Below are 15901 nucleotides of genomic sequence, written 5' to 3'. Positions count from 1 at the left end.
ATAGCCACCCAGTTACGTTGTGACGTTTGGTGCACCCAAAGCATTCCTACGGTATCCGGGAGTTGCACAATCTCATGGTCTAAGGAAATGATACTTGACATTAGAAAAGTTTTAGCATACGAACTACGATCTTTGTGCTAGGCTTAGGATTGGGTCTTGTCCATCACATCATTCTCCAAATGATGTGATCCCGTTATCAATGACATCCAATGTCCATGGTCAGGAAACTGTAACCATCTGTTGATCAACGAGCTAGTCAACTAGAGGCTTACTAGGGACATGGTGTTGTTTATGTATCCACACATGTATCTGAGTTTCCTATCAATACAATTATAGCATGGATAATAAACGATTATCATGAACAAGGAAATATAATAATAACTAATTTATTATTGCCTCTAGGGCATATTTCCAACACATTTTGCTCCTTTTGATCTCCATCTTTGGTGCTCCATGATCATCATCGTCACGGGCATGACTCCATGATCTCCATCATCGTGTCTCCATGAAGTTGTCTCGCCAACTATTACTTCTACTACTATGACTAACGGTTTAGCAATAAAGTAAAGTAATTACATGGCGTTGTTCAATGACACGCAGGTCATACAATAAATTATGACAACTCCTATGGCTCCTACCAGTTGTCATACTCATCGACATGCAAGTCGTGATTCCTATTACAAGAACATGATCAATCTCGTACATCACATATCATTCATCACATTCTTTTGGCCATATCACATCACATAGCATACCCTGCAAAAACAAGTTAGACGTCCTCTAATTGTTGTTTGCATGTTTTACGTGGCTGCTATGGGTTTCTAGCAAGAACGTTTCTTACCTACGCAAAAGCCACAACGTGATATGTCAATTGCTATCTACCATTCATAAGGACCCGTTTCATCGAATCCGATCCAACTAAAGTGGGAGAGACTGGCACCCGCTAGTCACCTTTATGCAACAAGTGCATGTCAGTCGGTGGAACCTGTCTCACGTAAGTGTACGTGTAAGGTCGGTCCGGGCCGCTTCATCCCACAATACCGTCGAAACAAGATAGGACTAGTAACGGTAAGCATATTGAACAAAATCAACGCCCACAACAATTTGTGTTCTACTCATGCATAGAATCTACGCAAAAGACCTAGCTCATGATGCCACTGTTGGGGAACGTAGCAGAAATTCAAAATTTTCTATGCAACACCAAGATCAATCTATGGAGATTCTAGCAACAAGAGAGGGAGAGGATGAGCATCTTCATACCTTTGAAGATCGCTAAGCGGAAGCGTTACAAGAACACGGATGAAGGAGTCATACTCGTAGCGATTCAGATCGCGGTTGATTCCGATCTAAGCACCGAATGGACGGCGCCTACGCGTTCAACACACGTACAGGCCGGAGACGTCTCCTCCTTCTTGATCCAGCAAGGGGAGAGGATAAGTTGAGGGAGAGCTCCGGCAGCACGATGGCGTGGTGGTGGTGGAGCTCGTGGTTCTCCGGCAGGGCTACGCCAAGCACTACGGAGGAGGAAGAGGTGTTGGAGAAGGGAGAGGGCTACGCCAGGGGAAGGGTGCGGCTGCCCTCTCTCTCCCTCACTATATATAGGGGGAAGGGAGGAGGGGGAGGCGCCCTAGGGTTCCCTAGGGGAGGGGCGGCAGCCATAGGGGAAACCGTAGATGGGTTTTGGCGCCCCCACCCCCTAGAAAACTTGCCCCCCAAGCCGGGAGGGGCGGCTGCCCTAGGGGTGGCGCCCTCACATCTCCTGGTTATGTGAGATGGGGTGGGAGGGGCGCTCAGCCCCTTAGTGGGCTGATGTGCCCTCTCCCCTTGGCCCATAAGGCCCCCCAATGCTTGCCGGGGCCTCCGAAACCCCTTTCGGACACGCTGGTCATCACCTGGTACTCCCAGAACAATTCCGGACTCCAATACCCTTCGTCCAATATACCGATCTTCACCTCTAGACCATTCCGGAGCTCCTCGTCATGTCTGGGATCTCATCCGCGACTCCGAACAACCTTCGATAACCACATACTATTTCCCATAACAACTCTAGCATCACCGAACCTTAAGTGTGTACGGGTTCGGGAACCATGCAGACATGACCGAGACGTTCTCTGGTCAATAACCAACAGCGGGATCTGGATACCCATGTTGGCTCCCACATGTTCCACGATTATCTCATCGGATGAACCACGATGTCAAGGATTCAAGCAATCCTGTATGCAATTCCCTTTGTCAATCGGTATGTTACTTGCCCGAGATTCGGTCGTCGGTATCCCAATACCTCGTTCAATCTCGTTACCGGCAAGACACTTTACTCGTTCTGTAACGCATGATCCCGTGACTAACTACTTGGTCACATTGAGCTCATTATGATGATGCATTACCGAGTGGGCCCAGAGATACCTCTCCGTCTCACGGAGTGACAAATCTCAGTCTCGATTCATGCCAACCCAACAGACACTTTCGGAGATACCCATAGTGCACCTTTATAGCCACCCAATTGCGTTGTGACGTTTGGCACACCCAAAGCATTCCTACGGTATCCGGGAGTTGCACAATCTCATGGTCTAAGGAAATGATACTTGTCATTAGAAAAGCTTTTAGCAAACGAACTACACGATCTTGTGCTATGCTTAGGATTGGGTCTTGTCCATCACATCATTCTCCTAATGATGTGATCCCGTTATCAATGACATCCAATGTCCATGGTCAGGAAACCATGACCATCTGTTGATCAGCGAGCTAGTCAACTAGAGGCTCACTAGGGACATGTTGTGGTCTATGTATTCACACATGTATTGCGGTTTCCGGTCAATACAATTATAGCATGAATAATAGACAATTTATCATGAACAAGGAAATACAATAATAACCATTTTATTATTGCCTCTAGGGCATATTTCCAACACGTAGCACGCGCGGGGGGGGGGAGGGGGGCAACGCGGTTGTGGAGCGCAGCTGACGTCGGCATCTAGGCCGCGACGAGGCGCCAGGGCGCAGCATGCTCACGGGGATTATGTCGGTGTCAAAACTGGCGGATCTCGGGTAGGGGGTCCCAAACTGTGCGTCTAATGCTAATGGTAACAGCGGGGGACACAATGTTTACCCAGGTTCGGGCCCTCTCGATGGAGGTAATACCCTACTTCCTGCTTGATTGATCTTGATGATATGAGTACTACAAGAGTTGATCTACCACGAGATCGTAGAGGCTAAACCCTAGAAGCTAGACTATGATTATGATTGTTCTTGTCCTACAGACTAAACCCTCCGATTTATATAGACACCGGAGGGGGCTAGGGTTACACAGAGTCGGTTATAGAGAAGGAGATCTACATATCCGAATTGCCACAGTTCTTCTGCCAGGCTGATGTAGAAGCAATACAGAAGATCCGCAGTTCTCCGCGCCAACAGGAGGACTTTGTATCATGGCCTTGGGACAGATCGGGGCAGTTTACTGTCAAGAGTGCCTACCACCTTGCAATGACTTCAATAAGAGATCATCTCAGTCCGGGTGCGTCGAGCTCTGCCCTAACAGGTGATCGGCCGTTGTGGAAGCTTGTCTGGTCTGCGGATGCCCCCCCCCCCCCAAGATGAGACACTTTGCATGGAAAGTCATTTCGGGATCACTTCCAACAAATGTTGAGAAGTTTCGTCGACACATCAGTACATCCGCTTGTTGCAATCTCTGTCAAAGGGAGGAGGAGTCCTCATTTCATGCGTTACTCGTATGCTCTAATGCTGCCATGCTCTGGGACTCTATGTGGCTAGTCTGGCCATTTCCTCCCAGAACAGATATTCCATGTACGGGCTCAGAGTGGCTGCTCCACCTCCTAGCGGAATCAAACGAGCAAATCAGGAGCAGAATCATTATGGTGCTATGGCGTATATGGAATCTGCGGAATGAACTCACTCATGGTAAATCTATCCCTCCACTCGAGGTTTCCTGCTCGTTCTTGGCAAGCTACTATAACACCTTCCAACAAATCTCGCTTAGTGTTGAGGAAATTATGAAAGGGAAAGCACCGTTGGTTCATGAACCTACACAAAGGCCCCCATCTGTGTTACATGCACCTCGCAAACCATGGCCTCCTCCACAGGTGCATCAGGTGGCGTTGTCAATAGATGGCTCTTTTAACCCTACGGACGGGTCAGCGGGCTCGGGAATGATTCTTCGAGACATGACCGGGGCTGTTATCTTTGCATCCTACCGCAAATTATTCCACTGCAATGAAGCTCTCGAGGCAGAACTGCAAGCTATGATGGAAGGGCTGAAGCTGGCGGTAGAGCATTCTCAAGCCACTATCGTAATTCAATCTGATTGTGCGGTGGCTATCAAGATGCTTGGGGATGGTTCATTGGACAGGTCGGCTTATGGGCACTTGGTGTCAGAGATCAAGAGGTTTTTGAATGATAGGGTAGTTATTCCTGTTATAATTTTCCGAGAACAGAATAGGGTTGCACATTGTTTAGCTAATTTTGGTAGATGTGGGGATAGCACAGCCTGTTGGTTGGGTCATCCACCCGCATGCATTAGCAAGCTAGTTGCTTAAGATTGTAACTCTATCACTCTGGAATAAAATACCCTATGGTTCTTCGGAAAAAAAGAAGCTCTTTCTGCGTAGACAAAATGGATGGCTGGTCTTGGGTCTCACGGCATTTTCTTTTCTTCTAATAAAAAGTCGCGCATGTGCGGCGCAAGATGAAGAATCCCGGCGACGCAGGCCATGTTCCGATCCCCCATCCCATCCCATCCCATGAAACACGTCAGCCTTTCGTGTCGGCTCATCCCACATCGTCCAAAGGAAAGAGTAAAATGCACATGCGCCAGCGCCGCGGCAGCGTGATGCACGCGACCGACCAACCGCCGCTCCATCACCGCCGTCCGTCACGCGCCGCCCTCCCTCCCGGTCCCCCGTCGGCGTCGCCGCTTGCTTGCCTCCCTCTCTCTATCCCTATCCGGTTGCGTCCGGCACTCCGCCAGTGGCCCGGCGCGGCCCTATTTATACAGCACGCACGCGACGACGACCCACCCACACACACACCTCTCTCCTTCCCAATTCCCATTCCTACGGACAGGCAGACACGCAACAGCCCGGCGCGCATCTCGCTCGGGGAGCTCCGCCGCCGATCCGCCCGCCTCCCCCTCCCCTCGCTCGCCCGCCATGGAGGAAGCCAAGGGTGAGCATACGCACACCCACGCCGCGCTCACTCATCCACCCATCCATCCGCCCGACCGCGGACCGCCACCGGCCGGCGGCAATTCGTCCCGCTCCGGATCGGTCGCGTCGCGTGCTAGCTTTCCTTCCTCTTCTTCTTTGTTAGTCGCTCTCGGGGGCGGCGGATCGCCGCCTCCTGCGCCGCGCCGGCCGATCCGACGAGCGTGGGGCGGATCCGAGCGTGGGGCGCGTGCCGGACGGGGGCTGGGAAATGTGGCTGTTTTGTTTCGGATGGGTCCTCTGCTCTGCTTCGACCGATAACATAAAAGGCAAAGCCACCGCTCTGCTTTCGCCACATCTGGGAAGTCTGTTAGTTTTGCAATATGTGAAGTGATGTGCTCCTACCGTACGCCTGTAGATTACCCAGTTCTGCACTCTGACAATTTTGTTTTCTGCTCCGATTGCACGCAGTCACTCTTCCAAGGGCTGCCCTGCTACTGCTTACAACCTTCCAAGTTCATGGAGGGTCTTGTTTGTTTGTTTATGTGATAATTCTTGTGCGCATTTCATAGTTTCTTCTGCCAGATTGTTGGGTAAATCCTGTGCAAATTATGAAGTAACTTGGGTGGCTCAGGACTCATCTTCTTTGTTCTTCTGCAGTTGTGGAGACCAGGGATGGGACTATCGCAGTTGCTTCAGCGTTTCCCGGTCATCAGGAAGGTACTAATTACCATTTCCTCTCTCTACTTCTTACTTACCACACTGCAAGGCAAGGCATATCTGACCATTGCAGAACCCTTTGCTACATTTCTTGTTCTGTGTGATTGGAGAGCTGCTCAAAAGGCTTTCTTATATATGCTTATGTTTTGCCTCGTTTAACAGCGGTACAAGATAGGGATCACAAGTTCTTGTCGAAAGCGGTAGAAGAGGCTTACAAAGGAGTTGACTGTGGCCATGGAGGCCCCTTTGGCGCGGTTGTCGTCCGCAACGACGAAGTAATAGTTGGGTGCCATAACATGGTTTTGAACAACACCGATCCAACTGCCCATGCTGAAGTCACTGCAATAAGAGAGGTAGGGTGCCATGTGCACAGATGTTATCCCCACCAACTACAACTACTTGGTGCTGCTGTTTACATTTTGCTATTGAATAGTAGCTCCACCTGCTGATATATGCTTGCTGTATCCAATACAGACTTCATGCTTTTGGAACCAGTACCACAACATTCTTGCAGAATGTATTGTTATTTGTGCTCACCTGTCTACACAGCTGAGATAGAATATGTTCTAGCCTCTTTGTCCATTCTTGTACATCTTCATGTTTTAGATTTTCAGCTTTCCTGATGCTCACATTAGTAGTGATATTATCTTGTATCACCTTGTCAAATTAAGCGACTTCAGAATGCTTTGTTGAAGACAGGGCTAAAGTTCCATAGTGATGCAAACAAACTCTACCAGCTTAAGAACTGTTTTTTCTAATTTTCATCAGAAAGCTTGGTAATGGATGAGTTGTCAGTGCTGGAGCCTTTATATTTTAAAATGTCCTTGCTGAATGGTAACAGAGTAGGTACTGTCCACATTAGTGGATAAAATAGAACATGTTTATTGTGACATCAAAACTTGCATTTATTTTTCTAAACAATCCACCAAGGGTTGTTGTTAGTGTCATATGGTTCGTATTCCCTCTGAGCTGGTATATAATGCTTGGTATTTTTGCATTTTATATCAGTTCCATTCCATCGCGTGGTTATCCGTCTCACACAAACAGTTTTCGCTTGTACTCTAGGCTTGCAAAAAGCTTGGGAAGATTGAGCTGTCGGATTGCGAAATGTACGCCTCATGTGAGCCTTGCCCAATGTGTTTTGGGGCTGTTCATCTATCCCGGATCAAGGTTCGCCCCTTGCCTTACCATTCCTCATCTGGTACAATATGCTTTGTCTAATCCTTAATTAGCAATCTTGTTGAATGCTTCAATGCAGAGGCTGGTGTACGGAGCCAAGGCGGAAGCTGCTATTGCCATTGGATTCGACGACTTCATCGCTGATGCTCTGAGAGGAACCGGGTTCTACCAGAAGGCCAACATGGAGATCAAGCGAGCAGATGGGAATGGAGCCCTGCTTGCTGAACAAGTCTTTGAGAACACCAAGGAGAAATTCCGAATGTACTAATGTGTAGCAAAGACATGGTAGAATTTCACAGCATGGAAGACCCTGATGCTCAGAAAAAAAAATAATGTAATTGTCAACATTCTGTCATTGGTGATGGACCACAAACTATCAATTTAAATATACCATTTGATTCTCATTACGCTTCTATTTCTCAGAAATAAGTATGTTATTGTTCGAGGAAGATTAGTATTACCTTGCTCCTTCATTTGATCTTTCTTAATTCTGAGATAGCAATTTGGATACATTGCTGGTGATAATAATAAGGCTTTCATCATCAGCCCATCTTTAAAAAGTCAGAGAAATCTATGAATACGGCATTTCATAATTTGCATAGCAGAAACAACTGGATACAGTTTTTCTAGCCATCACATGTTTCCTCCTGCATTTCAGTTCATGTTTTTTGATTCGTTATTTACATAGCAGAAATCGCTGAATACGTTTTAATTCTGTGTAAATATTTAGTCCTGAACTTGCTAAAAGTGAGTTTCCCACTGCATTTCAGCCAAGCATAAATGCCATTCCTTGCTATTCAACTTGCAATGAAGGAAGCCTACTCACAAAATTGGACATATCCAATTGTTCTGTTCTTAAACCTATGACTCAAAACTGAAATATTACAGTAATTTTGCTTTTGTTCTCATGCTCCAACAAGGGCTTTGGAAACAGAGAACAAATCAAAGATCATGACAGAACAAGCTAGCACTGACATTCATCTCCACGTCTATATACAAAGAAACAAATTGCATTCTAAGCAAAACTGATTGCAAAAATAAGATATACATGGCTAACACGACGCATCCCATGACGCAAAGCCCCTTTGCAACAAATAACAAGCATATATATCTACCTACATTACAGCGACACCAACTGCAATAACGAATTTAGTAATATGCTGGCACTAGGCTTATTATGTATGGATGCCCGTGAACCAACGGCTAAAGAACTGCCACCGTCGTAGCAGATCGATGTCTCTTCACAATCTGCTCTGAGCTGCTCGCACGACTCTGGAGTCACAGAGTTTGAATAGCCCTGGATAAGCGAACAATTCCACGGATGCCTGGATCGCACGCTGAGGGAGACATTGGAGATGCATATGCTGCTGAAGTTGTCGCCCTCGATGCCCTCCAAGATGCCAGCAACACCAACATCGACGCCAACAACGTTCTCAATTGTGATGTTGCTTATAATGGGGAGAGCGTTCCTGTCATAATTGTTGTCAGGATGTTCGCCGTAGTTTCCATTGATCCTTATGGCCATCGAAACATTGTGCATGCTCACATTAGCTATGTAGACGTTCCTTACATACCCTCCACGTCCTGGAGCGGTCTTGATTCTGATTCCATGCAACGAGTTCACAATGCGGAGGCCTTCAGCCCGGACTTCAGATATGCCACCTGACATCTCACTTCCAATGGCAATTCCTGCACCGCCACCTGTCTCCCCTGTGATGTTGCTGATGCTGATGTTGGAGCTAGGCTGAGCAAAAGAAATGCCGTACTCATCCCAACCACTTTTGATGACAATCACATCGTCTCCGTTTCTGACATAACAATGACTGATGCAAACATTTGTGGACGAATCTGGACAAATATAGAGTTGCATTAGTACTTCGGGTGAACATTACCAGGACAGATTAAAGCATTTTATGATTGCATAATAATAAAAAGGGACATAAACAGGTACAACACTAAGAATAACAGGGATAGAGACCTCAAGTGGAAGAAACAATTCAGAGCTTCATATTACCTGGATTGATGCCGTCGGTGTTTGGCGAATTCAAAGGTGCTAGGATTGTGACGTGCTCGACAATAACTTGGCTGTTTATTCAGCAAAAGCACTTTAGGTAATGAATTGTCATTTGCAGATAAATTCTTAAGTTTTAAAAGAAAGCAAGTATTTAAAACACCAACCTGCAGTATACCGGATGGATATTCCAGAACGGGGAGTTCTTGAAAGTCAAATTTGATATAACAACATTGGTGGAGTACATCAACTCGACAAGATGCGGCCTAGTATAGTTCAGTGTGTTGTTATGGAACCAATCCCACCAAATGGCTCCTTGACCATCAATTGTCCCATTAGCACCTACCAAGAGTGCCACATTTAAACACTTGCAAAACCAGCATAATAATAAAAGGTCGCTGATGCAACATAGACACAAGTTAGCTACTAACCAGTAATTATTACATCTGTCAAATGGGAGCCAAAAATTAAGCTCTGGTGCCTTCCTCCGGGGAGCTCTCTACCGCGCCCATAGGATGGAAGAGGGTCTATAACAGGCCAATCAGATGAGTGCTGCAGATACAGTATTTTCAATCAATAAAGTTGGAATTTACCACCATTTGTTCGGTTACCACTTGAAGAAAACATCATTTTGTAAAGCATATAAGAACATTACATATATAGTTTTTCATTTAGAGGAAATTCTAATCAACATGACAGCACAAGATATCATGGGCATGTGCATCATGTCATAAGCATACAATTCAAAATAGTAACAGGATGCAAATTATTATGTGCAAAGAGCGGTGAGCTATATTACCGGAGATCCAATTATAACTGCATCCTTGTCCAATGATAAGGTGAGATGGCTAATGAGATTAAAACCCCCTGTCAGCCACCTTCCAGCAGGCACAAAGAGCTGTGCGCCGCCCTTGTCCGCAAATGAATTGAGGTAGAAGATGGCGTTCTGGAATGCTTTGGTGTTGAGAGTCACGCCATCCCCGATAGCGCCAAACTCAGTTATGGTGACACTATGAGGACGGTAGACAGTCGATGCCATGTCCGCGCAGTACATGCCGGATACGCTGGACCATTGGGTCTCAATTATTGTCAGGAAAACCAAAAGGGCTTGAAATACCTAGCAAAAAAACCAAAGAGAGTAATGTCAGTAGTCATCACGTATTCGCAGATTTGAAATAACCAAAGCAAAATACTAGCAGCAAAATGGAACATGTGAAATGAAGAGTTGCAAGCAGGCTTCATTCTACTCTGTTGCTACGGACACGCAAGGTAAGACAGATAGAGCAGAACAACGCCTCACAGAGAACAAAATCATTCTTTATGCCTGAATGAACTTTTTCCCACAAGTATCAGTACACCTAGAACACATCCAACAAAGCCAAACAAACTAATCTTATCTTAGTTTATGTCCCCTGTTCCCCACAAACTAATGGTCCCTGCAAGCACATGTATAGGCATCCTGAACCCACAAATGCGCAATATCATTTCACTCCAATTTCTGATCTCGCTATCGACAACCAAGCGTTTGGCATCAGGCACATGCTACGACAGGACAGGAGGACAGGGCGCAATACACCATAATTACGCCTCGCCGGGAACAGAATCATTCTTATGTTTGAATGAACTTTTTCTCACAAGTATAGGAACCCTCTAGGAAAGCCAAGCAGGCCAAATCTCATCTGGTTTATCCCCTCTGTTCCCCGCTAACTAATGGTCCCTGCAAAACACATGTATAAACCCAAGGCATCATGAATGAATTCCCAAATGCGCGATATCACTTCCGTCCGGTTCTTGAATTTCGCTATCGTGGGTGGATCAGTGCCCGGCAACAACCAAGCGTTTGGCATCAGGCACATGCCACGGCAAGGCAAGAGGACAGTCAGGACACAATACAGCTCAGTGTGCACATTCTATCGACCTCTGAACACAGGCTGGGTGAAGGGCGGATCACGCCCCGATGGTCCAGCGAGGATCACCCCGCAGCAAGGACCAGCCCCACTCGCCCAGCCATCGGACCACCGCCGCCGCGGCCGGCACCTATCCACCGACGGCAAGCACGGAGAAGGCAATGGGGGACGGATCCCGCCGCCGCCGCCACCAAAACGAAGCGGCATCCATCTATGATCTATGATCCATCTCCCCTCCGCCGCCGTCCGAGAAAAGAGATCGAGGAAGGGACGGGGGATTGGGTCAGCGGGCACTTACCGGCGCGGATCTCCGCATCTTGCCGGCGGCGGCAGATCTTCTTCAACTTCCTGCTCCCCACCGACGCCCCCTCTTAACTCGGGTCCGGTCAAAGCCCGCGCCTTGAATGCGGCGGCGGCGTGAACTGCAACAGCACGACATGAAATGAAACCCCATCAATCGAGAGAGAAAAGAATATACAAGGAGGCGCGGCCCGCCGGCTCACCCGCCGGAGATGGATCGGCGAGAAGGCGTCCTCTTCCTCACCTCCGCTCGGTCAGGACTCAGGAGAGGGGAGGGGAGTGACTCGGTGACTGAGGGGAGTGGGGTGATGCGGTGGGCAGAGTAGACAAGGCAGTGTGGCAGGGGGTAGGCCAATCATGGTGCCGCCAGCGAGTCGGCCACGGCCACGGTGGTGCGCGCCATCCGCCCGTAGGAGTCAAAGCCGCGGCAGAGGAGGAGCAGAGCCTGGCTTTATAGCCAGCCGCCAGGGAACGGAACGGAGGGGAATGAGATGGATCTCCCTCCCTGCCCACTGCTCCTCCGCCCTAAATTCCAGGCGAAGTGACAGTCATCCGCTGTCACTCCTCGCCAAATCTCCTCCGTCCGTCTATTTCTTCTCTCGTTCCCGGTTGCCATATTGGGCCCTGTTTTCCATATTTATACCAATTTCTTTTAATGAGATAGCTAACCACCCTTGCCGTGGAGTAAGTGGTTAGTATGACGACTTCCTGGCTGTCTACTAAAAACAAGGTTTGTCCGGCTCCGGGGAGGAAGGGGCGATGATGGCGGCGCGCCTTCGGCTCGCTCTACTGCTTCTAGTCATCGCTAGGTAGTCAACGGAACTAGTTGTAACTTTTATTACCTCTAGCGTTCTCTGACGAATCGTTTGGAATTTTCTATCGCAAAAAAAGGAGATCAAGCAAATGGTGTATGCTTTTTTCCACGTTTCGGTCGATTCCAACGTAGGCATAGGCGGAGACGACACTGAACGAAAACAACAAGTAAGAGACGTGATGACACCGTGGTTTGTGGTGCCAGCCGCACCACCGAGGTGGGCGAGCCAGAAACGAGGTACAGACAGGGCAACCACATAGTCGTCGCAGAAGACAAGCCTGGGCACGAGTTCAAGGTGATGGGTGGTTGCCACAACAGAGAAGGGGTTTAGGAGGGATGACTCTGGGTGACAGAGGCGGCATAAGTAGGGCAGCGCTGATACGATTGTTAGGAATCAACAGGTGGTTCGATGGTTAGGAGGACAGTGATATCCATAGCCTATCTGGATAAAAATTCTTGACTTGACATTGATGCTCACATTTTTCTGGATTTATTTAAACCTTTTTAGCTATGTTTGTTCAGTGGGAGGGGAAGCCCCGTTGACTATGAGGCGCCTATTTTGTTCGTCAATATGAGCAGTTTCTTAGGGTGCTCGTAGGGGCAGGGCGTGCGTGCGTGCTTGAGTTCCTAGGGACGAGTTGTGTGCATGTGTATGTGAGCGACATTGAAAAATATTTTCTTCATGAAAAAATAATGCACTATTTTTTTTCTTTTGGTATAGAAGTGGATGCCCACATGCAGAGTTAATTGCAAAAAACCACCACATTTGGGGCTTCTTCTGCAGAAAACAACCTGGTCTCTAATCATTTGCAAAAAACACCGCGCATTCGGTAAACTTTTTGCAAAATGCACTGATCGCTTGATTTGCAACCTGTGAGGGCGTTTCCGACAGGTGGGACCCAAAATAGGTGACGTGGCGTAACGGCGAGGTGGACGGCGCCGTTACTCACTACCTGGTCAAATCGACGCGGTCGGCTCGCCCGACCGCACCAGCTCTCTCACAAATCTCGCCCGCACTCTCTCTCCCGCACTCTGTCGCTCCCTTGTGCTCCTCTTCCTCTCCGGCAGTCGCCGGCCGCCATGGTGTCCTAGAGCGAGAGCGAAAGCACTGATGGCTCCGCTGCGCAGTACAACCTCACTCCCGACTCCCCTCTGAAGGTCAGTTGTTCCTCTGGTTCTCTGTTTGTTTTGGCCACCGCTCATTTGTGTTCTAGGGAGTTCGTGTTCTAGGGTTCTACTAGTTCTGCTCGATTTGAACAAGTTTGTGTTGGATTACCCAGATCCCAGCTACGATTGATGACCCGTTGTTCGAGGGTGCTGCTGACGATTTGATGGTGATGTGCGAGCATGGGAATCCAGGGAGGAAATGTGTTGCATTCGAGGGGATAAGCACTGGGAGGAGGTTCATTGCATGTGCCACTCAAGTAAGTATTTAGTCCTAGCTTTGCAGCAGTCCAGTTCATCATCCAGGGTTCATATGTATTGTTCATGTTCTAGGGTTCATAGGTACTGTTCATGTTCTGTTCTAGGGTTCGCAGCTGTTCTATGGTTGATAGTAACTCTTTATTAACTGAATCTGGTAGATAAACTTAACTGAATATGGTAGATTGACTTAACTGAATATGGTAGATTAACTTAACTGAATATGGTAGATTAACTTAACTGAATCTGATCAATTAACTTAATTGAATCTTCTACTTTAACCTAACTGAATGTGGTACATTAACTTAACTGATTTTTTCTGTAACTAATTTAATCTGTAACTTCTTTGCAGGGTGCTAATAATTGTGGATTAGTGCAGTGGGTAGATGAGGAGTGGCCAGATCATCTGCAGAATGCTCTTCACAAGTTGTGGCTTATGTATGAGCGTAGCCAGCATGACAATAGGATGGCATGCCTGGATCATTCATCTACTGTACACATACTCACACAACAAAAAAAGAGCTACAGGAGACATATGAGAAGCTTGTTGAAGATGTTAACAACCTCCTAGATTCACAGGATAACCTGCCTGAGGTAAATCAGATGAATGATGCTGCTGAGAACATTACAATCAGTGTGGAAAGCAGCTTTGCAAAGGATGAGGAGATCAAAAATGGAAGGCTGCTCATGACCAGTTAAAGTTAATTCATGTAGCTCAAGCCACTATCATTAGGAATTTGAAGTTCAAGCATCTCAAAGAGAAGGAAAAGATGAGCTCTGATAAGAGGACTTTGGAGATTTGCTATGCTGACCTGAAGAAAGAGAAGGATGACCTGAAGAAAGAGAAGGATCAGGTGGATAGTTGCATTGCTGAGCTGATGAAAGAGAAGGAGAAGTTGACCATGGAGAAGAGTACTCTTGCTTCCTACATTGTTGAGCTCAAGACAGCAGGTGATAGTAACAAGAGGAAGCTTCACCAGATTAAGGCTATTTGTGATGAAGACTAAGTTGAGTTGCAGTCTGACCATGTGGTCATTGTCTTTTGTAATAGCTTTGGACTAAAGCTTATAATGTGTTAACTTTGGCTGTGTTGAACTCTATTAATTCTGTAGTTGGGTTATTTGTGATGAAGACTAAGTTATGTCCTGGAACTATGAATCTTAAGTACTAAGTTGGGTCATTTGATGTGTTCTTTCATTTTATGTTATGGTTTGTGATTAATGTTGTGTGAGGAAAGTTTTGGCCGAATTAAGGTGAGACCTAAGTTGTGTTTTGTCGACGTCGATCCACCCCAAATGACCTAGCTTACTTATTTGGGGTTTTGTCGCCTTTGATCCACCCCAAATGACCTAACTCACTCATTTGGGGTTTTGTCGACGTCAATCCACCCCAAATGACCTAGCTTACTGATTTGGGGTTTTGTCGCCTTCGATCCACCCCAAATGACCTAACTCACTCATTTGGGGTTTTGTCGACGTAGATCCACCCCAAATGACCTAGCTTACTAATTTGGGGTTTTGTCGCCTTCGATCCACCCCAAATGATCATAACAACAAGCACTCATGCATCATAGTCTTCAACACAACCATAGTCTTCAACACAACCATAAATAGTTCAACACAACCATACATAGTTCAACACAACCATAAATAGTTCAACACAACCATACATAGTTCAACACAACCATACATAGTTCAAGCATCACCAGTTCCAGAGTTCAACACAACCATAAATAGTACCGTGCCAACATAGGCAACATGCTTCATAATGTTTTTACCATCAGCAGGACACCACAAACTTACCTGCTTCCCTTAGAACAATTGAACCACTGAGCCATCTTAAAAGATGGTTTTCTGACTCTTCCAGTACCTGCTGGTCTTGGAGGGATGAAGTTTTTCTTTTGCCTAGCAGCAGCAGTAGTAGAGGTACTTGGCCCAGCAGCTGTAGAGGAACTGGGCCCAGCAGAAGATGCACTAGTAGTAGCTGCCCTTGGAGCTCTCCTGGATGCAGCTGGAGCTGATGGAGCTTTGCTTGCAGCTGGTGTAGCTCTTGTGGGTGCCCTTGGAGCATGAGGAGCTGATGGAGCTGCCCTTGGTACTGCTGGTGTAGCTCTTGTGGGTGCCCTTGGAGCAGGAGGAGCTGATGGAGCTTTGCTTGCTGTTTCTGTGGCTCTTGTTGGTGCCCTTGGAGCTGTCCCAGCATCAACTCTTCTATTTTCCTGGAATTACAACATAGACAGATTATATAAGATAGGAAACTTGCATAAACATAGACAAATTACAAGATAGTCACACAAAGTTACCTCATGCTGGTTCCTTCTCATTGCCAGAGCTGGCTTAAGAGTCTTGTGGCAGCTAGTGTACCTATGCCCAGCCAGGTTACAATTGCTACA

At 47.1% G+C, this 15901-nt stretch overlaps 2 protein-coding genes across 3 annotated transcripts; one reads left to right on the top strand and one right to left on the bottom strand.

The window, feature by feature from the left end:
- The first annotated feature begins 4881 nt into the window (after nucleotides 1-4881).
- Nucleotides 4882-7462, top strand: LOC123114146 (guanosine deaminase). Its single transcript, XM_044535521.1, has 5 exons — nucleotides 4882-5178; nucleotides 5817-5876; nucleotides 6039-6229; nucleotides 6942-7046; nucleotides 7135-7462. Exons 1-5 carry the CDS (start codon nucleotides 5163-5165, stop codon nucleotides 7321-7323), a joined length of 561 nt encoding a protein of 186 aa, XP_044391456.1. The 5' UTR covers nucleotides 4882-5162; the 3' UTR covers nucleotides 7324-7462.
- A 585-nt stretch (nucleotides 7463-8047) lies between these two features.
- LOC123114145 (probable polygalacturonase) lies at nucleotides 8048-11799 on the bottom strand. Of its 2 annotated transcripts, none has more exons than XM_044535520.1 (7): nucleotides 11518-11799; nucleotides 11272-11395; nucleotides 9866-10183; nucleotides 9498-9618; nucleotides 9234-9408; nucleotides 9070-9140; nucleotides 8048-8903 (listed from the first exon to the last, which is right to left on the bottom strand). In XM_044535520.1, exons 2-7 carry the CDS (start codon nucleotides 11287-11289, stop codon nucleotides 8176-8178), a joined length of 1431 nt encoding a protein of 476 aa, XP_044391455.1. In that variant the 5' UTR covers nucleotides 11290-11395; nucleotides 11518-11799; the 3' UTR covers nucleotides 8048-8175. The 2 variants fall into 2 exon arrangements, with proteins under 2 accessions (XP_044391455.1, XP_044391453.1); XM_044535518.1 differs by having other exon boundaries at nucleotides 11477-11779.
- Between the last annotated feature and the right edge of the window lie 4102 nt (nucleotides 11800-15901).

Source organism: Triticum aestivum, chromosome 5B (assembly GCF_018294505.1).
Source record: "Triticum aestivum cultivar Chinese Spring chromosome 5B, IWGSC CS RefSeq v2.1, whole genome shotgun sequence".
Classification (NCBI taxonomy): domain Eukaryota; kingdom Viridiplantae; phylum Streptophyta; class Magnoliopsida; order Poales; family Poaceae; genus Triticum; species Triticum aestivum.
Note: the sequence above shows the minus strand (reverse complement) of the source record. Positions and strands in the feature narration are given on the sequence as shown.